Consider the following 25,072-nt stretch of genomic DNA (forward strand, 5'->3'; position numbering starts at 1 on the left):
CTGACAAAACCCCTGGAAATGTAAGCTTTTAAAAAAAAAAGAGAGAGAATTTGATGTTTGATCCATTGGTTCTAAAGCAAATGATCAGTTTCAGTGATCTCAGTGATATTATAAAGGAGTGGCATGCCTTTGATGCAACTCTCCAGCCTCAGGACCATGCCATCATCATGCCCTGTGTCCGGGGTCAGCAACAGACACTTGGGCAAATTTAGATAACTTTTCATACTCAATGTAGCCATTAAGTATCAGAACAAAGTCTCTCCACAGACAATTCCTACAGTACTATAAATGCACAGGTATTAGTAGGCAAGTCATTCAAACATTCCTGAAAATAAAGCTTCAAAATAAGAGCATGTCTATCCCACAACAAAACCAACCAACCTCACCAAGGTAAAGTGCAATATTTTCCTATAATTACTTAGAATTTTCTATGCTTTTATTTATTTAGTGCATGCCATGGTGTGGCTTGCAGATGCCAAGAATTGGTTTTATCCTTCTACTCTGTGGGTTTCAGGAACCTAACCAAGCTCAGGGTCAGTTTGGTGGCAAGACCTTTTCTTGAATGAGCCATCTTCAGGCTCACCAGATTGATCCAATAAAGAAGTACTGGTAACAGTAATCATCCCTGATAGCTTTACAACCAACTAGAGACACACCTCCGAGTCTGCACAGGCTTTTGCCGTGTGCATCCTGGCTCCATGGTCTTACATAAGGAAATATCAGTGGCATGCAGCCCTACAAAGCAGCAATGAAGCACTGAAGCCACTGGGCTCCGACTGTAGCTCACTGGGATTTACTTAGGGGGCAGCAATGATACATGCTGTTTCGCACTGGGTTGTCAATTGAGATGCCTCTCACAAGTCTCTACCAAAGTTGATCTTACTTTCCACCATAGCAGTAGAAATATCATCAAGCTTCGAAGGAAGGAAGGAAGGAAGGAAGGAAGGAAGGAAGGAAGGAAGGAAGAAGGAAGGAAGGAAGGAAGGAAGGAAGGAAGGAAGGAAGGAAGGAAGGCAGGAGGCAGGCAGGCGCAGGCAGGCAGGTGGGCAGGCAGGCAGGCAGGCAGGCAGGCAGGCAGGCGGGCAGGCAGGCAGGCAGGCAGGCAGGCAGGCAGGCAGGCGGACTCCAAAGAGACGTTACACTTTTAACTCGCCAGGTATGGCAGCACAATATAAGTATATGTGAAAATGACATTAAGACCCAGTATTTTGAATGCTGAGTAAAAATGTTAAATAAAAAATAATCTTAAAAAATTATGACAAATTAAGGAAATGTCAGTTTCTCTTCAGTTGCAGAAAAGGCTCTGGAATAATTTTTTAAAGTATCTTGCATGCCAGGGGGTGACAGCACATACCTTTAACCCCCCCCCCCCCATTCAGGAGGCAGAAGATCTCTGAGAATTTGATGCCAGTGTGGTCTCCAGAATGAGTTCCAGGACAGGCAAGGCTATACCTACCCATGCCTACACACACACACACACACACACACACACACACACACACACACACACACACGTGCATGCTCATTTTATCTTGGAAAACAAAAACAAACAAATCCTTTCACATGAATTTGTGTTAAGAGTCTGTTAAATTTTGGTCTGATTGAAACATTCATGAATCAGTGAATCAAAGCATGAAACAAGGTAATACTGATGGGGAAATCCTACCAATATGTAGTTATGGTTAACATGACCTACTGCTAGCAGCTATTCTTAAGAGTATTTTAAGACTTGGTTTCCACTTATAAAATTCTTGCAATCTTCTACAGAGGAAATGAACAAATTCATATTAACAAAGTTCCAAGATTGCTAAATGTTGCAAAGTAAGCTTCCAATCCTAACCAATACCTCCATCAAAGAAGTGCCCTCTTTGAGTTTAGCAAAGTTGACAGGATGGCAGCTTGGGTCTGCTAGACAGCACCAACCTTACTAAAGAGAGCTAGCCCAGGAAGTCTCACAGGTATATCACAAAGACCAGACAGGAAGTGTAGAACTAGCTGAAAATACAGGCTGTTAATGGACAAAGTACCAAAGTACCACCATCAGGACAAAAGAGAGTAAGCCTACAACCTCTGCTAGACACGGTTTTGTTTTTGAGACAGGGTTTCTCTAACCCTGGCTGTCCTAAAACTTGCTTTGAAGACCAGGCTGACCTTGAACTCAGAGAACATCAGGCTTTCTGGGATTAAGGGTGTGTGACACCATGGCTGGCTCACTATACACTGTTTACAAGTCCTTCAGGTTCCAGTAAGCACCAGTATTTCAATCCAAATCTCTAGACTCACCTCTCAACTTCAGATATGAAGCTTACAAAATAAAGGTAAGTAAGCCCTTTTTTCTTAAACTTCTAAATTTTATTTTAAATATTTACTGCATCCCTTTTTCCATCCCAAAGTTTGCCAACTTTCTAAACAGAATAGTCCTACTACTTAAGCATAATAGGTCATTTCAACCCATCTTTCCTCACTGGGTACCACTTCATGGACCAGTGCCTCTGTGGAAAGGACTCCTCTTCTGTATTTTTTTTATTGGATATTTTTTATTTGCATTTCAAATGTTATCCCCTTTCCAAGATTCATGTCTATAAATCTCCCTATCCTACCCCCCTTCTCCTATAAGGGTGTCTCCCCACAAACACCCACCCCTTCCTGCCTCCCCGCTCTGCTATTCCCCTACATCGTGTGTGTGTGTGTGGGGGGGGGGGTCCAGCCTTAGCACTGACCAAGGGCTTCTCCTACCACTGGTACCCAACAAAGCCATCCTCTGTTACATATGCAGCTGGAGCCATGGGTCTGTTCATGTGTACTTTTTGAGTGGCGATTTAGTCCCTGGGAGTTCTGGTTGGTTGGTATTGTTGTTCTTATGGGGTTGTAAGCCCCTTCAGTTCCTTCAATCCTTTCTCTAAATCCTCAAATGGGGATCCCGTTCTCAGTTCAATGGTTGGCTGCGAACATTCACCTCTGTATTTGTCACGCTCTGGCAGAGCCTCTCAGGAGACAGTTATATCAGGCTCCTATCAGCATGCAGTTCTTGGCATCAGCAATATTGTCTGGGTTTGGTGGCTGTGTGTATGTGGGCTGGATCTCCAGGTGGGACAAGCTCTGAATGGCCATTCCTTCAGTCTCTGCTCCAAACTTTGTCTCCTTATCTCCTCCTATGAATATTTTTTTGTTCCCCCTTTTAAGAAGGACTGAAGCATCTGCACTTCGGTCGTCCTTCTTCTTGAGCTTCATGTGGTCTGTGGACTGTATCTTGGGTAATTCAAGCTTTTGGGCTAATATCCACTTATCAGTGAGTGCATACCATGGTATTTTTTTTTTTTTTTTTTGTGACTGGATTACCTCACTAAGAATATTTTCTAGTTCCACCCATTTGCCTATGAATTTCATGAAGTCATTGTTTTTAATAGCTGAGTAGTACTCCATTGTGTAGATGTACAACTATTCACAGCTCAGAATCTTATACTCAACCTCTATATATTATATAAATATATAAATTATATACACAATTTTCTATTGAGAACCTAACATTGAAAAATATGGTAATTGGCTCAACAGGTAAAAGCAGGTGGTATACAAGCCTAGAAATCTGAATTCAATCCCTAGAACCTATAAGAAGAGAATCAATGCTACAAAGTTGACCTTTAACCTCTATATGCATGCAGACATATACATGAGCACATGAACATGTGCGTGCATACACACACACACACACACACACACATACACACCTATAAACAAAGTCTTAATTTTTAATAAAATATTCTAAAGGCAAACAATTTTCATTTTACAAATAACATCTGTTTCACAAAGGAGACAAAGTATAAATGAAAAATAGTCCGGGTTCTATTTCTCAATTCATGAACTATTATATTTATGTATATATTAGTGTATACATCTGTGTAGGCATGCTCATGCCACATCATGGTGTGGTAGTCTGTTCTCTTCTTTCACTATGTGGGTTCTTGTAGAAATGTTTAATCCCAACCCCGGGATTGGGATTAATCCCGTTTAGTTTCTAGAGAAGACACACACAACCTTTACATTTACAATGAGCCTGAGACAATGTAGGAGCTGGGCAGGTATCTACTTGCTATGCTATCCGATCCTTCTTTCCTATCGATAACCCTGAGTTATTACTAGGTTTTATCTGGGCTGCTCTTAACTCCAATGGGCCAGCCCTTAAGAGCCATGTTTTTACGGCTCACTTAACCCATAGTGGCTTCTCCTTCTTCCTCCTGCACCTTCTCCTCAAGGCTCTCCCCTGACCCCAAACCCAGAAAACCTAAACACCACCTATGTCTCTTCTGCGCAGCTACTAGCTGTTGGCATCGTTATTTACTAATCAGAAATGACCTGAGGGCAGGGTCACTCCAGTCAACGTGCAGACCCCAAGTCTTGGGAGTTCATAATCCAACCAGCATCAGGCAAACCCGCTAAAGGCTCTGGAGACTAAAACCAGGTCTTCAGGCTCAGCAGCGGCACCTCTACCTGCGGAGCCATCCTGAACTGCTTTTGCCCTGATATGAACAGTTTTTGATTCAGCAATCTCAAACTCAACATTTGTATAATGTAAGTAAAATCGCTACCAAAAGCTATAGGCTATTATTGTACTCACAACAAAGGTAAACCATGCACACAATATAGGCTTTAAACACTACCCATATAATTCTGTCTGTAATAACAGAATGGGTAATGTTCAAAATAGAAAAAAAAAATTCTTTACTTCATACAGAATAAACAAATTGCCTGAATTCCTGTAGAAAATGCCATTTAGTTATCACACAAGACAGAATTCAATCAAACCCATTGAGCTCTACCTGCCTCTGCTTCCCCAGTACTTCAAGCTTTGATATATTTTTTCATATGATATTGCAACTGGGGTTTTCATATATATAAATAAACCATTTCTTCAGGTCTACCAACAACTAAATAAAAACACATTAAAGTCCATGAGTTTAAAATATCTCATATCCAAGAATATCTATATAACAACAAATATCCACCTTTCTTGTTTTTGTTTGTTTTGTGTTTTGTTTTGTTTTGAGAGAAGAGTCTCATCACGTAGCTTTACCTGTCCTGAAACTCAATGTGTAACCAGGCTGCCATCAAACTCAGAGACCTGCCTGCATCTGTCTCTCAAGTGACTGAATTAAAGGCAGGTGCCACCATACCTCATCCAAATATCATTTATATATATTTTTATTATGTGTGTGTGTGCATATGTGCACGGGAAGGGGATATTGGAACCTCTGTGTGTGCGTATGGAAGCAAGAGAACGCCGGGTGTTTTCCTCCATCGCTCTCCACCTTATTTTTTGAGACAGGGTCTCTCATTGAATCTAAAGTGCTAAACTGGTGGCCATCAAGTTTTCAGGATCCACCTGTCTCTACATTCCAATGCTGGGACTACAGGCAACACAGTCACACTTAACTTTCACAGCAATGCCAGAGGCCTAGAATCAGGTCCTCTTGCTTACACAGCCAAATGCTTTTATCCACAGAGCCATCTCTCACACCCCATAACCAACATTATTTTGTTGTGTTTGCCTTGCTTGGGTTTGAAAAAGTAGAAACAAGCCTGAGTCCAGCTGCAGTGATCTTAACAAGGACTTAAGGAATGTCAGACACTCTCTTCCGTCGCCCACATTAAACGCACACCCTCTAACTGTTGGTTCACTGCATTCTTGGCTGCCAACAAAAGGAGACGAGTTTAGTGTCTGACATTTCCTTTTGGCAGTCATTAGTGCTTAATGTGTCACTGTCTGGAGGATAAATGAAATTGTTTCCTTCATTTCTACTTCTGTAGTTCATTTTCTTGGACCTCAGAAAATGTATTAAAGACTAATTCTACCCTAGAAGAAAGCTGACATAATATAATAACAATGATGATCACAAAACCCCTCTCTCTATGACCCTTTTCTCACTAGAGTCTGAGTCAATCCTAGCTTCTTACAAAGTACCTGCTACAGAGAGGCAAATTAAAAAGAAAAAAAACAAAACCCTCAGAGATTTACTAACGTCTCTTGTGTTTGTTGGTGAGTTGCTCAGTAGCATGAGAAGAAGAGTGTTAGCCATGTAAACAGCCTCCGTTCCTACCAGCCCACAGCTGCCGTCACTTGCTGACTAGCCGCCCGATGACTCCTCGGTCTGCTGTTACTCTCTCACTCTCGTCCCAGGAGCCACCCCGTCCTCTGTATGTATCTTAGTGTAAACAGCTCTCTACTTGCTCCAGGGCCTTAGAATGGCAATGTGCTTTACAGCCTGTCACACTGATATTATCTGCTTAAAGTTAGAGTGCTTCACTCTTACTCTTATAAACCCCAAATGAGTACCAAAAAGCAAAAATTAGATAAAATGTAAGTGCAGTTGTAGACAGGATACTTAACAATCAAATAAAGCTTCTTTTAACTTTGTATGCTACCTTTTAATGACCAATTGCCAAAACAAACACTATGAAATCATGTTGGGGAAAAAAAAAAACGGTTCTGGTATATAGCTGAGTGGCAATGTGCTGGTCTAGCATAAATGGAGACTTTTGGTTCAATCTCAACATTTTCATCATATGAACCCAAAATGCTTAAAGTGCCTAAAACTGTAAAAACTTCTAATAAAAAACTTTTAAGACAAGCTGGCCCAAACAACAACAACAACAACAACAACAACAACAACAACAACAAAACACATCACTGTCAACTATTAAATTATATTCAAAATCTAAACCATAATGAAGATAATAACCACCGAATTATTATTATCAAATAAACAGTCAGTGAGAACATGGTAGCACATGCCCTGTGATCTCTATACTTGGTACAGACAGAAGATCAGGAGTTCAAGGCCAGCCTTGAGGAGAGGAGGGAGGAAGGACTAGGACGACTGGGTATTTCTCATTCACACTGCTGCTCACCAATACTTCTCCCGGCCTGGCTGTGCTCTATCATCTCCCTCCTTTAGTTCCCAGTGCTTACATACAAATCCTAGAATTACCTGAAACATCTCAGGTACTAGCAAGTCCACCAAGTGAGGAATAGGGAGCGAAGTGGAATGAAATAAAAACTGCTGGTGGTTGCAGGAAGAAAACGATGGTACTACAGTGGCAGCCACAATGATGGCAAGTGACACCTTTTTTTAACTCTTCCAAATATATGCTAGTCAGGGTTTCTAGTGCCAGGATAAACCATCATCGCCAGAAGTAACCTGGGGAGGTAAGTGTTATTTCAGACTACATGCCCAATTTTTTACCAGCAATATAGCTTTTTCCCCACTCCTCACCTTCCATTCCCTGTATAGCCTGGTACTCACTATATAAACCAGGCCAGTCTCAATCTCAGTGATCCACTTGCCTCTGCCTCCCACACTCTGAGATTAAATGTAACTCAAAACAGGGGAAAGTACTCCAACCCTGAATTCAGAGTTAAATTTAAAGAGTAATTAGCAAAGAAGTCATGGCATGTGATAACACACCGGATTATACTTCACTAACATAAACTGCAATAACAAAACCAGAAATTAGAATATGTGGAGCTATAAAACCACAGCAGAAGGCTAACTGTTCCAACATATCTGAAAATAAAACTTGTAAGAAAACTTACTGGTCAGATGATACTTTAGCAAACTTCAAAAGAAAATTTTCCTTATACGCTTCCAAATCACCCCATAATAAAAAGGCCTTACAGCCATTTTTTTAAGAATGACCGAAGAAAAATAATCATTCTTTGGTTCAATATAGCAAATGTTCCACTTTTAAAGAAATAAGCTCTCTAATAGTACTGCTCATTAGCAACTGTCAGGTGACCACAGGCATCCCAACAAAGAATGAGGCTGGACACTCAGAAAGGAAAAATATTACACTCTGCAAACTTCTGCTCTTCTAATTTTGCATCATGATAAAATGTGAAAGCCACGTGCATTTTCAAGAGAATAAGCCTTAAGTCAGAGCTGGAAACATCCTGAAAGACAAGACTCTATGTCAGTCCTGGGGAAGAATTTTGAAACAGTTCTCACAGGAAAACTGGAACTGCCTGCCATTAAGTGTCTAAACAGACATCTCCAAATAAATGTATTTTAGGAACACGGAGCGGGACATGCTGCCCTAAAGCCAAAAGAACAAACAAACACTACTGCTGGCTTGAACCCTGGTAAAAAGCATCCATTCCAGCCCCATAGCCCTAAAACACCACTCTGAAAGTAGTGGCAGGAAGATCAGCAGTTCAAGGTTCAAAGAACATCTTTTCCTATATCAACCTCTATTTAAAAAAAAAAAAAAAAAAAACCATAATCTTAATGCGTAATTACTACCTTAAGCCCCGTAAGCCTCTAAAATACCTCACTATTCAAAACAAAATTTAGATGAATAAACAAAACAATAGTAGAATAGTTAAATTAATATAGTTAACTATATTAGTTATATATAACTAGTATTACATATAATACTAGTATAGTTATCACTCGTATGTACATACAATGAATATTTGTGTGTTGTAACTGGGACTCGCTATGCACTCAGGCTGGCCTAGAACTTACTAGGTCGCCCAAGTGGCCCTCAAATTGGATACCAAGTATGTAACACAATAACCACCAAGGTTTTAGTTTTAGATATATGTCATTATGAATAAAATAAATAGGTAGCCTCCTAAAACCACAAATTTGTGACATTCAAACAATCACATTATTTTAAATAAATCATTAGCAATATATGACAGCTTTGGCCAAAGGCTAAAGCTACTCTGAACCGAAATGAATGAGAAAGAACATGAGCCCAGACCCAAAAGACACATCTATAATACAATCAACACCTAAGGATCATTGTAGGACAGGAGTCAGAAGGACTGTAAGAGCCAGAGACATAGGAAGTTTGCTGTGAGCTTGTGTCTCCTAGGAATGTCAGAAGCTACACCCATAAAGTATCACCAACATGACTCCCTAAGCATAAGCTACAAAGACATACAACAGACATGCTAAACTAGACAGGGTAAAGTCCATAAGGCTTCAAAGAATTACAGGCAACTAAGGAACTCTGAGAGCTAGGGAATGTCTTATCTCAGAAAGAGTACACCAAGTGGTTATACCAAATGGTCAATCCTGAACGCACGCATGCATGCACGCAGGCGAGGGAGAAACAGGAAAAAACTTTGCAAGATTGACAAGGGATTGATAGCCAAACTGAGCGCTTCCCTTTACTACAATACAAAGTAAAAATTACCTGCGTTGTATTCATGCATTCCACATCAAACTAGCAACAAATTGAATTATGATGCTCTGCCTGATATATTAGCATAATCAAAGTACCTCAATATATGTACAGTTCAATTAAAAACCAGGCCCAGTTATTGTGTTTTTCTTTTGAGATCTTACAACTAGCCACATTCAATGTTTTAGAACAAAAACAAACAAGGACTGGAGAGTTTGGAGCTCACCAGTTTAAAACACTTGTTTCTCTTGCAGAGAATTTGGAATTAATCTCCACCACTCACATTATGGCTTATAACTCCAGTTCCACAAGATCTGATACCCTCTTGCTGACCTCCACAGGTACCAGTGACACAGGCAGTACAAAGAAATACATGCCAGCACAAACTCAGACATATAAAGTAAGAATATATATATTATACATGTATGTGTATATATACACACATTTATATATTTATATTAATATGTATGTATATATACCAAACACACAAAGATATATATGAACACAAAGATAAAATGTATGTATCCTTAGGAAAGCTAGAAAGATGGCTCAGAGCCAAAAGTCCTTCTTCTTACAGAGGTTCAATTCCCAGCACCTACATGGTGGCTCACAACCATCCTTAACTCTAATTCAGGGGGTTGGGGGTGGGCTCGAGCCGTCATGTAACCTGAGGGTACAAGGCATACACATGGTACAGACAGCCATGGAAACAAGACACACACATATCCTTAAGAAACATCTTAGCTGGGCACAGTGGTAGTTCACATCTATAATGCCAATACTGCCCCAGGGGCATGAGATAGTAAGATGGCCTAAGTTGGAGGCCAGTTTGGGCAACATATGGTGAAACTAACTAAAAACAAAGGAGAACGAAGAGGAAAGACAGGCAGACGGTCAAAGCAGATACAAATAAACATGCCCTTACTATCTTTAGCCTAACAGAGGCCTGTCACCTAAAGCTAGAGTTCTAAGCATAAGGAAATAAATGAAGGTACAACAGTATTGTATATTTCTGTATCCTTCCGAACGTTCACCCGCCTTAGCTGGTTGGTCATTCAATTAGAATTATGCAACAGAAATCATATGCAAGTCAGAAACATATACCATGCATCGATTTTTAAATTTTCTATCTCTCAAGTTTAATAAAGAACGTGTAAAAATAAAACTTGTTTTTATTCTTCTCTTACACATTACATCTCGCCTGCAGTTCTGTAAAAATAAAACCTTTAAGAGATTTTATTTATTTTGATGCTTATCAATGAACTACTTTACATTCTTTTTACAAACTAAGTATTTAAAATCTGGTGTTCAGTTTATATATACGTTATAGCTACCTATAGTCACCTGTCAGGTTTCAAGTACTCTATGGCTATATGATGAATGGCTAACAGAAGAAAAGCCACAAACCTAGAGCTATGTAAGCCAACAGCATAAAGCTTTGTTCTCACCAATTTTACAAGCCCTTACTCCAGTCACATGACCAATCATAAGACTGCCCAAGACAAAACCAAATGGGTTTCATTTCAAAAACTGAGTGTCCTTTATGTCCCAAACGTTCATTGTGTTAAGCTAACCTAACCTCACAACAAACTATAAACAAGTATTGTGTGCTTATAGACAGAAAGAATTAAGGTTTAAAATAAATTTTGTTCTTTGAGACAGGGTTTCACAGTATAGCCTAGATAGGTCTAAAACTCAGTCCTCCTATCAGCCTGCTGAGAGCTAAGATTGATTACAAGCACGCACAGCCTACCAGGCTTAATTACTTTCAATACACTTGCTTTGAAACTCTCAAAGATTATGACACTCATCTAAAGCCGTTTTCCTTTCTCTAGAACTCCATACCCAGTGCCACTTTAGACTGATAGAAGAGAAGCAAAATAAATTGAACAACAATCTCCAGATTTCATTTCAATGTAACGGAGCAGACATTTGTAAAGCCACAAGGATACATTCTAGACCCTTCTCCTGTCATGCATCTGTGGCATTTCCATGTTAAGTAGAGTCAGTCATGTTACTTTTACATCAATATCATTTACAGCCTGTAGAGTGGTTGAACTAAAGACAAGACTGCCTAACCTTCCATTCCTTCAAACTATGAAGTAAACAGGAGCATTAAGGCTGCTGGCCTCCTTGCCCTTCGAGCCTGTAACTAGGAAATTTCGTTTTCACCTAAGTAATTAAATTTGACCTCATTTTGCCGTAAGATATCACTTTTACTAATTACCTACTTCAGAATACTGACATTCAGGAAGTAGACACACACAGACACACACAGAGACAGAAAGATCTATAAGGATGAGACTGGGGAGTGTTCCCCCACACACACCTATTCTTGGTACCATGAATATCCAAAATTGTTCATTTTAATCATTCTCCCAAGTCATCATGAATTCATTAAGCATACTTTTACTAAGTAATTTACTCTAGCATTAAACAGACCATAAAGTTTTTTTTTTAATAGTTTAGTCTTCCAAAGCTTTTTGTTGTTGTTGTTGTTGTTGTTGTTGTTTGTTTGGGCTTTGTTTGTTTGGTTGGTTCTTTGGTTGGTTTGGTTTGGTTTGGTTTTGGGGTTTTGAGACAGGATCTCTGTGTAACAGCTCTCAATGTCCAGGAACTAGATTTGTAGACCAGGCTAGTCTCAGAGATCTACCTCCCTCTTGCCTGCCTCTGCCTCCTGAGTGCTGTAATAAAGGCATGAGTCTCCACACCCAGCTAGTCTTCCAAAAGTTTAAACCCTACGCAAGTAACAATTCAAGGGAATATACAATCAGGTGCAAAACTGCAAGCACTGAGGAGACAATGAATGAAGGCCTTAAGCAAGAGAGCTGGAGAAAGCTGGACACTTCAGTAACAGAATGAGCAATGTACTACTACAGACATAGTCTCAGCTTGGTCTGACCTTGCAAGCTAAAGAAAGAAATGGGAGGAGTGGTAGACAACTCCTGAGTGTATACAACTTGCAGAGTGTCCTCTGCAAAGGCAGAGAGTACTCTGAACTGTACAATGCTTGAGAGGCACAACTCTCAACTTCCTGCAATCCCTATAAAGGTTTCTTATGAGAGTGCTGAGGTTAACTCTTTCTTTTACTATTTTATGTGTATGTGAATGTGTGTGTATTTGTATGTGTATGAATTCTTCCTGCGCATTTGTCTGTGCACCATGTATGCCAGAGTCCTCAAGAAGGTGTCAGATCTTCTAGAACTGGAGTTACAGATGGTTATTAGCCACCGTGAATGTGCTGGGAATCAAACCTGGGTCCTAGGCAAAAGCAGCCCATTCCACTTTAACCAATGAGCCATTTCCCAATCCCTATAAAATTGTTAATGTACCTCTAATGACATTCACATCAACGCCTTGTAGAGAAACCTTTCTGTTCCAAAAAGGAGAAATCAGAGTCTCAAACCTCTTCTTTATATGATGCTCAAGACGTTGCTTTACATGTGACGTGTGTTAATACAAAACTGGTCAGTTAAATTGATTATTATTGGGGGGTTGAAATGTTTCCAGATATTTCATAAGCAAAAGCCTATGTCTAATCGCTTATGATTTTTGGGCTTTTTTCCCATTCTTCTGATGTGTTCCACTGCCTTCCCTTTTAGCTTGACTACATTAATTCCTGATTTTTAAAGATTTTACTTGTTTGTTTGTTTGTTTGAAGGTCTCACTATGAGAACCACCTGTCTCCTCCTTCCAAGTGCCAGGATTAAAGGCACATGCCACCACCTCATATCCACCATTTGTTTTAAGATTAAGACAGACAGACAGGCAGGCAGACAGATGAACAGATCTATCTTAAAATGTCTCTGTTGGGTTTGTGAAATGCCCAGAGGGCATCAGATTGGGGTTATGTGTGGTTATGAGCTACCTGACATAGTATTGAAAACTAAACTTGGTTGGGTCTTCTGGAAGAGGAGAAAACACTCTTAAACATTGGGCCTTCTCTTTAACCCTAACTCCATTAATTTTGAGACAGGGTCTCGCTATGTATCCCTTGCTAGCGTGGAACTTATGGAGACTCAACTGTCTGTGGAGCATGTGGACCAGCTCCTGGATAGCTATTAATTCTGGATAAGATTGATCCTTTTCTCCTAACATGAACTGATGAAAAGAAATATATAAAAAGTCTGACCTTCAAAAGAAACATACCCAGGGGTTGGGGATTTAGCTCAGTGGTAGAGCGCTTGCCTAGGAAGCGCAAGGCCCTGGGTTCTATCCCCAGCTCCGAAAAAAAAAAAAAAAGAAAAAAAAAAAAAAAAAAAAAGAAACATACCCAAGGATCATTTCCCAATTTGAATCTCAAAAAAAGCTCTCTCATGACTCCCACTACAATACTTAAATTTTGGTCCAAATATCAAGTATTATCCTAGTATCCACTTAAGAGTAGATTCTAGGGGTTGGGGATTTAGCTCAGTGGTAGAGTGCTTGCCTAGCAAGCACAAGGCCCTGGGTTCGGTCCCCAGCTCCGAAAAAAAGAAAGGAAAAAAAGAAAAAAAGAAAAAAAAAAAGAAAGAATAGATTCTACATTATAGACTTAGTATGCATTTTCCATATAAATGTTCATACATTTTCCTATATTCATAACATGAAGAGAAAGTAATACTATTTACCTATCAACCAAGGAAGAAATCAGATTACTCATGACCAGGGTGACAAGGTAGAGTCTGAGCAATCCCATAATTAAAGAGCTATTTGATAGCCTGTTTAGAAAGCTCTATGACTGTCATAATTGTATTGGAATATATTCTAAGTGACTTCCTAATCACACCACACTACATTCCTCTACTTGACTTTCAGAGCTACATATGATGATCTATATATGCACTCTGGTTCATGATTCCTACATTATCAAATACTCCTCAACCTATATGCCTTCATATTTTTAATGTTTAAGCACAGATAAGCAGTTTTAATGCATCCCATATTTCCACTGTGACTTACCAACCACTTTCTACTTAACTTCTAATCTCATTTTTCTTAGGTAGACCACCTACAATCAAAGCATGGCAATGACTTCAAATTACATGCTTCGCTGTCTTCACAGTATGGTTCAATTAGGTAAAAATAAAGACACTAGAAAACCCTAGAAACAACATCATGGCTCACCATTACCCTTTCACTTATTAAGACATGTAAGTGAACAAAACAAGATGTATGTGCAGCAAGGAACATATGAGAAAAAACCCAAAAACTTAGTATCTTTATTTAGAAAAGTATTAATTAAATAAGCAAAAAACAGTAGGAATAACTCATTTGTTTCATTGTTTCACCTTTTAAAATACTTTTATTTTTAAAATATTAAAATGTATTAATAGTTAATGAAGCAGTTCTCTATTGTACACAGTAACAATATCTTCACTATGTAAAGGGCTCAAAGATGAGGTCATTCATACTCAGTACACCACAACCAAGATTCAGATCTACTGTTATTCATACAAAGCAAAGTAGTGTCAGCATGGGGCAGGCAGCTCAGTGTTCGAACAGCATCCTTTAAGATACTTCTGTTGATTTATTCCTTCCCTAGAACAGCAAGATACTGGTACCCAGTCTAAATCACAGTAACCTTAAGCTAGAACTAAATAACTGAGTGGCAGAGTATAAAGGAAGGAGAAGGGCAAGGCACATAAAGAAAAAAAACCAACAGACACAGTGTGTTCTATAATTATAAAGAGCCAAACAGCAATTGTATCATAGTGCTTTCTTTCTGATGTTTCTTATGCACAGGGGCATGTATGTACACATGTGTGTGGAAGACTCTGTGTCTTCCTCAGCGGTTCTCCATATTATCTTTTTAGACAGGTCTCTTACTGAGCCAAGAGCTCAAAGATTTGGCTAGACTTGCTAGCCAAGAACACCTGGTACCTATCCACCTGCCTCCACCCAGTTCTGGAATTATAGTCAAGCACCATATATTGCCTAGCTTTTTAAAAAAGAAGCTAAATTATTCCTTGAAGGTTGATTATAATTGGCATTAATATTATGGATGCACACATAATTCTCTATATATGGTACAAAATTATAAGCTTTACAAATTACTTTTGAAATAAAGAATATACATAAAAAAAAAAAAAAAAAAAGCTAAAGTCCTGAATTCAAGTCATAATGCTTATATGGCAAGACTTTACCAACTGAAACATCTCCCCAACACCCCATGCAGATAAAGCACCCACACAATGAATAGAGTAAAAAAAAGTCCTCAGACATCTTAGTTCCAAGAGAAGTTCTGGCACTTACATTGCCCATGTATTCTGATAGCAGGTCCTGTAGAGCCTGGCGGACAGCATTACACTCTGCCACAATGCGCTCACGCCGGTCATCACGTGTGCAGGATGAGTCGGCCATCAGGGCAGCTCCGCTAATAATGCTTTCCAGGCGTTCCTCCAGTGAAGGCCTAAAGCGTTCCTCGCTGAAGCTCAAGGGGTCCACAATGATTTGTTTCTACAGAAAAAGGGTTACTGAAATTAATACTCATTTCTGTTCCCTCAGTTATTCAAAAGGCAAGCAAAGTATTGATCAGGAATATCACGATGTAGTCCTAACAGCAAAGGCCATCCCATGTAGCTGTCATCCCAGGTCAGTGATTACCTCACAAGGAGGGCACTATTAACCAAGCAGAGCCTGAATAAAGGACGATATCACAAATGCAAACAGAGTTATCATGTTCACCTTACTTTTCCTATACATCTAAAGGTCAGCCTGCAGAATATTGGATATTGTCAAATGCTAACTGTAAGAAAAATAAGAACTCTATGTGCAGTATATAGCTGCTACAGGACAGAACTGTTTGACCATAAACAATTTAAACAACTAAAGTACTAACTTTTCCTCTTGAAGAACTTATCAATTAGATACATGCCCATTAAATACAACTGACTTTCATACCAATAAATATCTATGCAAACATTTGGGCCTTAATTTTTAATTTTCTTCCTTAGTAATTTCAACTTAAATGCCAAATTTTTTTCTGCCAAAAGTTTGGTATTTTTCAGTGAGTAAACATTTCCTCCTTTCTTTCCAAGGAAACTTCAGTTTTGAAAGTGATCATGCTTCACCGTCAGTTAATCATTTTAGCTGACCATTTTTCTTGCAGATTTGGTTATTAAAGAATTTCTCTGATCAAGGTTGAACACAGGGCTGGAGATGTAGCTGATTATTAGAGCACTGGCCTAACCACATCCGCCTGCACTCAATCTCCAACACGGCTGAGTCACAGAGGAAGAGACAACAACAACAAAATCTCTGGACAATAGAAGAAAAGAACAAATGGCTGTAGATTTTACAACTATCACAGAACTATAATATAGAGACCAGTTAGTGCAGACCCCTCCTACAAATAAAGAAATTGTGACCTAGGTCTACAATTCAGTTTAGTGCAAACACGCTCCTTACTGCCTTGAGAATACAAATACCGAATGTATTTGTAAAATGTGAAGCAGAAAACAATGGTACATGTTACAAGACATCCTAACAACCATAAAGCCATTTTAGCTTCATTCTATGGGATAAGAACTAGAGGCCAAATTCTGTGGTAATCTGCCTAGCACGGATGAATCCTTGAGTTTAATTTTCTGCAATACAAAAAATAAAACTCCTGGGTAAACACCCAATTTTAACGGCAAGGCCTTTCAGCAAAGCACTGCCTTCATCACCCATGCTTTAGGAAAAAGCCTAAATCAGTACATATCACCAAGAATCAACTACCCAAACTCAAGATACAAGCATCGAAAAACAAGAACAAAAATCCCTGCTGAAAACAAAATACATTTCATCACACTGACGCCATACTTCACAACACTTCAACTATGAAACATAATAGCTATCTAGAACTTTCCTCTAACATGCCTAAAACAAAGATTCACTGGGCATGGTGGCATGTGCTGTTAATCCCAACACTGGAAACACAGGTGGGCTGTGAGTTCACGGCCCCCCGAGACAAATATCTCTCTCTCTCCCCCCCCCCCCTCTCTCTCTCTCTCTCTCTCTCTCTCTCTCTCTCTCTTTCTCTTTCTCTCTCTCTCTCTCTCTCTCTCTCTCTCTCTCTCTGTCTCTCTCTCTCTCTCTCTCTCTCTCTCTCTCTCTCTCTCTCTCTCTCTCTCTCTCTCTCTCTCTCTCTCTCTCTCTCTCTCTCACACACACACACAAAACTCAAAACCAAAGAGAGTCATGATGACACATGGGGAGGCTGAGGCTAGCCTAGGCTACAGAGTCAGACCCAGTTTAAAAAACAACTTAAACTGCTGCCATCTACTGGAGGCCACAATTCACTCTGGGTTAAAATTTATAGCAAGGTCCAACACATTAATTACTGTGAGAACAAAGGATAATAGATATACATCATATACACAGGAGAGATCTAGGGCACCGTTATGAAAGCATTATGCTAAAGAAAATTAAAACTAATTTCAAATCTGTTTCAATGTGGTTAAACTTCTGTGCTCATGGCTCAAAGGAAATCACAAAAGCAGAAATCTACCTAGGCAGGCAGGTGAGAGTAAGATGACAGCAGCATGATTTACCTACATCTCTCACTGGACCATGAGTTCCCAGAGACAAAGCCTACTCACTTTGCTTCTGTACCTCTCCCAGGTCCACATTTGTCAGATGGTAAAATCCTAGCTGGAATGAGCCAGACTCATAGCCTCAAGAAGAACCATATTAAAAGGAAAAAAATGCTAGGCAAGGAAACACAAATCGCATAGAAGAATCCTAAAGTTTAGCCACACAAGGAGAGAGGGTAAAAAATGCTTTAAGCCAAGTTACAATAAAGTAAACTTATGACTCATAACAATTTCTTTCCACTTAGAGAACAAATTTAATTGGAAAATGGGCTTTCATCACAGTCTTGATCATATTTCCCCAGGAACCAGTTATCTTTTGGCAGTTGGTGAAGAGCCCAAACCTTCCTCCCAAATATTACTTACATCAAAGTTGTTGAGAGCATACGCCAGCTCTCCACCGCCGCCACCGCCACCCTGCTGCTGGGAGGCGTCATCTGATGCAGTAGCCTGGGCAGCATTAGAGATCCCTGTGACGGCCTGCTGCAGCTGCTTGTATATCAAGTCCCGGTTGGCCTTGTAGGCTGCTACATCGGGGTGTTGCAGGCATGCCTGGGATGCAGTGTAGAGGATGGGAACATTTTTCTGCAGGATTCCTCTAGCTGCAGCCATTTGATCACGATGGCCCACATCTTTCAGTTCCTGAAATAAAATAATCGAAAGGGTCTTTACAAGGTTTCTATTCATATCAAGACACATCTGCATTAACGTAGCACAATGATCATTAATGATCACAACGGAGGTTACGTGGCTAAGTACGTAAGGACAGCTCTGCAGGCAGAGCCTTGACTTGAATCTCCTAGCTTACTTTTTCCTGGCCATCTACTGTATCCTCACTGTAAACTTTCGTGTTCAGTTTCTCCTTTTACAAAACAGAAACAATATTATAGCTCTTTTAGCATTTTGAGGAATAAAATGAGATAACACATACAGAGGACCTAACACTAAATAAGGCATAAAATAAATGTTACAATGTAAAACTGCTTAACATCTTGATCAGGTCCATATGAGTAGAATTCCAACCAAAGAGAAAGTCCACATAGACATATTTAAGTGGAAAACATGAGACTTTAAATTACCTTAGTCCATTACAAGAATTTTATGAAATTGGTAACACAATACTACGTGTGTATGAACTTTGCAAACCAACTAGGTTAAGTATATGATCAGCTATTCTCCTAAGTATACAACACTTCCTCCCCATTTTCGTACCCCAAAGACCATTCTAGATTACAAAACTATGCTCTTCTCACAAAGTAAGAGCCACCAGTCACTAAATGGAGGAACATGTGCTCCATAATTGCAATTTATGATTATAAAATTCTGAGCTGTGGTCTCAAGTGAAAGATCCTTTATCGTTTCTTCTACCCCATAATTATAAGAATATGAGACTGCTAATGTCATTGTAACTAGTGACATCTAGAACACTAAGAGGGATGGATGGGTTACGTATTAGTATACAAAAGACAAAGGAAACACTGGTAGCATCTAGTCCTCATTACTGAAACTTAAAAGACACAGGAGTCTTTGATAAATGCGGATCACTATTAGAGCAGAGGAATTACCCTACACTCAAAGTCTGCTCCAACAGTCCTTTACATGAAAACATAAAATTCCAGTGTTAATATCACTAACAGAATATTAGAATACAGATATAAATATTTTTAAGATTAGTATTACATGTATAAACTATGAAAAAACTAAGTAATGTAGAAAAGTCAATTATTCAAAAAGTCTGAGTTAATTATTTAATGACATTTTTAAAAGATTTATTTATTTTTATTTATATGAGTACACTGCAGCTGTCTCCAGAAACACCAGAAGAGGGCATTGGATCCCATTATAGATGGTTGTGAGCCACGATGTGGTTGCTGGGAATTGAACTCAGGACCTCTGGAAGAGCAGTCAGAGCTCAAAACCACTGAACCATCTCTCCAGTCCTTGATGACTACTTTTATACAAGAAATATACACATACATACATATATACACACATACACACACACATACACATATATAATTTAATTTTTATCTTATGTCCATTAGTGTGAGGTGTCAGATACCCTGTAACTAGAGTAATAGACAATTTTCAGTCTGAGTGCTGGGAATTGAACCCGGGTCATATGCAAGAGCAGCCAGTATTCTTACCTGCTGAGCCATCTCTCCAGCCCCCTAGATGACTTCTTAATAAAACATTAAAACACTGACCCATTTCTTTCTTCTGAAACGTCATCTCAGTATATAATTTGGGAGTTTACATCTTTATTCAAACCTTGTACAAAGACAGCTGCTTTTCTACCTAGAATTCTTTTCTCATTTAGCACCTGAATTTGCAGGTCATAGCTTACAACACACCAAATGCCCTGTAGCATACTATATTAGGCTACATATTCAGAAACGGGACCCTGTAGATTGGAAGTGTGAGCAATTTCAAACTTAAGTTGGAACAAGGGGCTGTGGCTAACATTAAGCTTAAATATGGGGCACACATATTTTGTGGGCATTTTCTAATTATTTGCCTTTATCACCATGGCAAGGCCCCTTAAGCCTCCTATGACCATATCTGCCTTTAAGTATTTATACTATGCTTTGTTCTATAAAATGCTCTACAATAAGCCTCATTGTTGCTAAACACTCAAAAGATACATCAGCCCAGTCTCCAGCAAAGGCTGCCACAGATATTCATAATCACCTAAAGTTAACAGGTACCGAGTGAGTAGTCAATTTTCCTAGGTCACTGGGTAGTCTAGAGTCTAGTACAATAAACTTCTACTTTTCTAAAGACTACATTAGGCTAAGTACTCAGAGCCATCTATCCTAGTTTTAGAGAGTTAGGGATCATTTCAAGAATCAAGTACAACAAGCAACGTGGCTAGTCATGAGGTTCAAGTAACTGGAAAATATTTTCTATGTGAGCATTTTCTGAACAAACTCCACTTGCCAAGCTTCTATGATGAGAATAACAAATAAGTCTCATTTATCCTAGGTGCTAAGGATAAATGCCGCCCCCTCTTTAGAGCCATGTTTGTATTGGGTACTGGTATTGTAATAATAAATCAATGAAAAGGTATTCCTTTCAAGCTATATAATACTGATTAATAATCTAAATTTTGGTGAAAAGTGAGCTATAAAGCAACATAGCAAATTACTTAAGAGACTTTTGTTTTGGATTGACTCCACCTATCTGATTATAGTCAAGCTAAGGACTAACAGAAAATATACATAGAGAGGAAAAACTAATTTCCATAAATCTGACGTATCATTCCATGCACTGTGACTAAAAATAAAAAGCTAAGCTCCGAGTAATCTAACTCTACTAAGAACACTGGAAATTCAAGTGAAAGTTTCTTCTCATTTCCCTCTTAACATTACGAGAAGTGTAACCCCATGGTGACATTAGTGGCTTTGTAAGGCAAGGAAGAGTCCTGAGTGGTCTTGAGGGAGGATGCCCTTTGCCTGTTTACAATACAATGAGAGGGCCTTCTCAGATGCTGCGTGGATGGTATAAATATCTTTGGTATCACAATGCACAGGTTGAGAACTGCAAGGAATTCCTAATGAACTCGGGGGCACAGAGAATTAAAATTCAGACAGAATTACTTTCTAGTAAGTTTCTCTATTTAGAAATAAATTTTGGACTGTTACTATGTTTTTACTCAAGAATACCATCTAGTCAAGCATCTTGGTATGTGCCTTTAACCCCAGCACGAAAACAGATGTTGGGACGAAAACAGAAGGAAGGAAAATCAAAAGTTTAAGGCCAGCCTTGAACTACTTAAAACAGAAACACTGTATAGAAATGTGAGCGAAACTTAATTTTAGAACCACATGAACAGGGGAACGCAATGACACCATTAGAAAACATAGGCAAATCAGGTCATCCCCACTGAAATTAAAATACACTCTAGCCTGGTCCATAACAAACAAAGCGATCAGTAGGTGAGTAGCGTGCAGCGTCTGCACTCGTGCTTGTACCTGTTGTCGTTTTGCCGCCATGATGTTCAGCTTATCTACTTCTGGTTTCAGAGCTCTGTACTGTATCCCTAGATCCTGCTCGTTGCCAGCATTCCTCAGCTTCAATATGCCATCTTCCACCTAAAACAAACCAGAAAAGCAATCAAATCCATAGGTAAAATGTAATAAGTTCTAAGACGCCATCTTCTTTAACAGCTAGTCGGACAGCAACCCAACATGTATGCGTAGTTGATGGGGCCTGGCATCGCTTGAGTGCTCGAGTGATTTGGAAGAATTGGGGAGCACCTAATTAGTTTATATTTTGGCTTTCTAATTCGGAAACACCATTAGTACAAAGAAACATACAATGAGTACTATATAGAAAGGCAGTCAAAAATACCTTTGTTACAATTTCTTCAGCAAAACTGAGGCAACAGTAGCCTATGGAGGAGCCTGTATCATAAATACTTGAAACTGAATGAAGCAATCAAAACTGATTCAAAACCAAAATAATTCTTAATACTAAACAAAGTGTGACCAACATTAACTTCCCGAGGACACGAAGAATAAATTATAGACATAGACCCAAACTTACAACTTTCAGCTGAACAAGTAACTTGTAGACATCTGCCATGTCAGCCAGAATCAGCAGCCGGGTAACGGCGGAAAGCAGGGCTCGAGCTGCCCGAACCATGTTACCTCGCTTCACAGAAGAACACGGGTCATCTGCAAACTCCCCAGCAGCGCTCTTCATCAGATCTCCTGTTTTACAGAATGAAAACACAAAGCCAGCAGAAATTAACTCAAATAATTTATTCATTAAAAACTAACATTTTATTAAAGGGTAAGATAGCCCTCGCTCCATTACTTCATAGAAACATGGATTTTAAGAGTCTGTTTCTGTTTTTCTCCCTTTGGTTTGTACTATCACTTAAGCATCTTCCTATAACAAGGATCAAACACAGAAAGTAACTAGGCACTATAACAAAAAGGCTTAAAAATAGCTCTTCCCTTAACTCAACGACTAAAGGAAGTCAGATAAACACTTAGAACAGCTGTAATAGAGTCTAGCTCTCAACAATAACAACTTAATCTCCAATCTACCAGGTGCTTATTAGTTAAAACAAAATACAAATCACACTGAGCATGTGAGTGTGAGGCCTGTAGCTATGATCCCAGTATTCCAGAGGCTCAGAAAGAAAACTTTCTGATTCAAGGCTGGCAGACTACAAAGTCAGATCCAATTTCCCATCACTCACCTACAAAAATCCAATAAATAAAACTGAACAATTAAAACAATCTCTGAATTGACACACACAAAAAAAGAAAAGATACATACAGGTCCTAAAAGAACTAAGCTCAAATGCCACCTTAAAGGCTATCCCTGTGGCAGTTAAGATAAATAAGACTAATTTCTTTTTCACATGAGAGTATATGTGCCCACGGTTGACCCCTTTTACCTTATTCACTGCGGCAAGGTCTCTCCACTGAATCCAGAGCTCTGGTCTGGCTAACTAGCTTACTGTGGAAACCTATCCTTGCCTTCCCAGTGCTGGAATTACATGGGTATGCTATGCCCGTCCAGAATTTACATTTGTATCTGAAGATACAAATGTGGTGTAAGCACCACATTTATAATAAAAGCACTTTAGCCACTGACCCTTCTCCCTGGCCCAGTAAAAGTTTACTAAGCTTTTTCTGTAAAAATTAAAAGAAAATCAGCAGCAGCAATCAGCAATTCTTGAACCAGATCAGCAAGATGACTCAGCAGATAATACTTGCCACCATGCCTGGCCATTTGATTTGATCTCTGAAAGCCACATAACAGAAGGAAAGAACCAGCTCTCATAAGTCGAACTATGACCTCCATATGTATACATATCTCTTTATACATACCTCCACCTACAACATATAAAAATTTTAAAACTATTTAAAAAAAAGGGGGGGGGGCTGGAGAGATGGCTCAGTGGTTAAGAGCACCGACTGCTCTTCCAGAGGTCCTGAGTTCAAATCCCAGCAACCACATGGTGGCTTACAACCATCCATAATGGGATCCGATGCCCTCCTCTGGTGTGTCTGAAGACAGGTGCAGTGTACTTGTATATGATAAATAAATAAATCTTTAAAAAAAAAAATCTACTTACGTCAAAGTATGTATTTAAAAAAAAAAAAAAAAAGACAAGAGTTCCAGGCTATCCAGGGCCATCCAGTGAGACTGTGGAAGGAAGGGAGGGAGGGAGGGATTGACTGACTGACGGACTGATTCTTAAGTAAGACAAAATGGCTCATGCCTACCATATGGAAAGGCAACACAATTACAGAGTTGAATACATGAAAAAATGGTCCAACCCAGCCTGGCTACATGAGACCTATGTCTAAAAAGAAAATAAGCAAACCAATCAGGTGATAGCGCACACCTTTACTCTCAGCACTAGAGAACCAGGCAAGCAGATTTCTGTAAGTTCAAGGCCAGACTGATCTATACAGTGAGCTCCAAGGTATCAAGGGCTATTATATAGTGAGACTCAATTACAATAATTGTCAGTAAATCTTTAAAGTCAGCCTGGTCTAAAGAGCAAGAACCAGAACAGCCAGGGCTACACAGAGAAACCCTGTCTTTAAAAAAAAATAAAAATAAAAATAAATTAAAATTAAAAATAATTAAGTTTAAAAAAAGAGAGAACCTTCTACTATTACACCATCTGCTATGAATCCAGATCTGTCAACCCTGATGTTTTCCTCTCGTTCAGAGACCATAACAATTAAGCACTTCTATTAGTTCAAAACAAAGACAAAAGAGGGGAATAAATCCTCAGTTCTTTATTAGAACAAGATTAAGATCAAGACCTTTCTTAAGAATCAATTACTTTAACTATATTCCCTCAAAGCAACCAAACTTTATAAATTTATAGGAAAAGAAATGTGGGCCAAAAAATTGGGGGAATGATTATAAAGGAGACTAGGTTTTTCTTTTTTTATTATTTTTTTTCTTTTTCTTTTTTTTGGAGCTAGAGACCGAACTCAGGGCCTTGCGCTTGCTAGGCGAGCGCTCTGCCACTGAGCTAAATCCCCAACCCCAGGTTTTTCTTTTTTAACCTGAGCCCTGAACCTAAAACACATGGAACTTAATTCCCAAAACCCATCTGTCAGATCACAGCTATCTGTAACTCTTTCAGGGCATCAAGTGGTGCACAGAAAACACACGCCCGCAAAAACATCTACACATATAAAACAAAAAAAAAAAAAAAAAAAAAAAAAAAAAAAAAAAAAAAATGGCTCATGACTGCTCTTCCAGAGGTCATGAGTTCAATTCCCATATATCCCATCTGTAATGAGGATGCCCTCTTCTGGGTGTGTCTGAAGACAACAATTACT

The 25,072-nt window shown here is 39.1% G+C and overlaps 1 protein-coding gene across 1 annotated transcript in view; it reads right to left on the reverse strand.

Moving 5' to 3' along the window:
* Positions 1-25,072, reverse strand: part of Ctnna1 (catenin alpha 1) — a 128,999-nt gene that overhangs the window by 52,260 nt on the left and 51,667 nt on the right. Inside the window, exons 4-7 of the mRNA XM_032885963.1 lie at positions 22,293-22,459; positions 21,719-21,838; positions 18,111-18,386; positions 15,424-15,627 (exon numbers count right to left, since the gene is read on the reverse strand). Of these exons, the coding sequence (XP_032741854.1) occupies positions 15,424-15,627; positions 18,111-18,386; positions 21,719-21,838; positions 22,293-22,459 (767 nt within the window). The remainder of the gene's footprint in view (positions 1-15,423; positions 15,628-18,110; positions 18,387-21,718; positions 21,839-22,292; positions 22,460-25,072) is intronic.

This window comes from Rattus rattus, chromosome 15 (assembly GCF_011064425.1).
Source record: "Rattus rattus isolate New Zealand chromosome 15, Rrattus_CSIRO_v1, whole genome shotgun sequence".
Classification (NCBI taxonomy): Eukaryota; Metazoa; Chordata; class Mammalia; order Rodentia; family Muridae; genus Rattus; species Rattus rattus.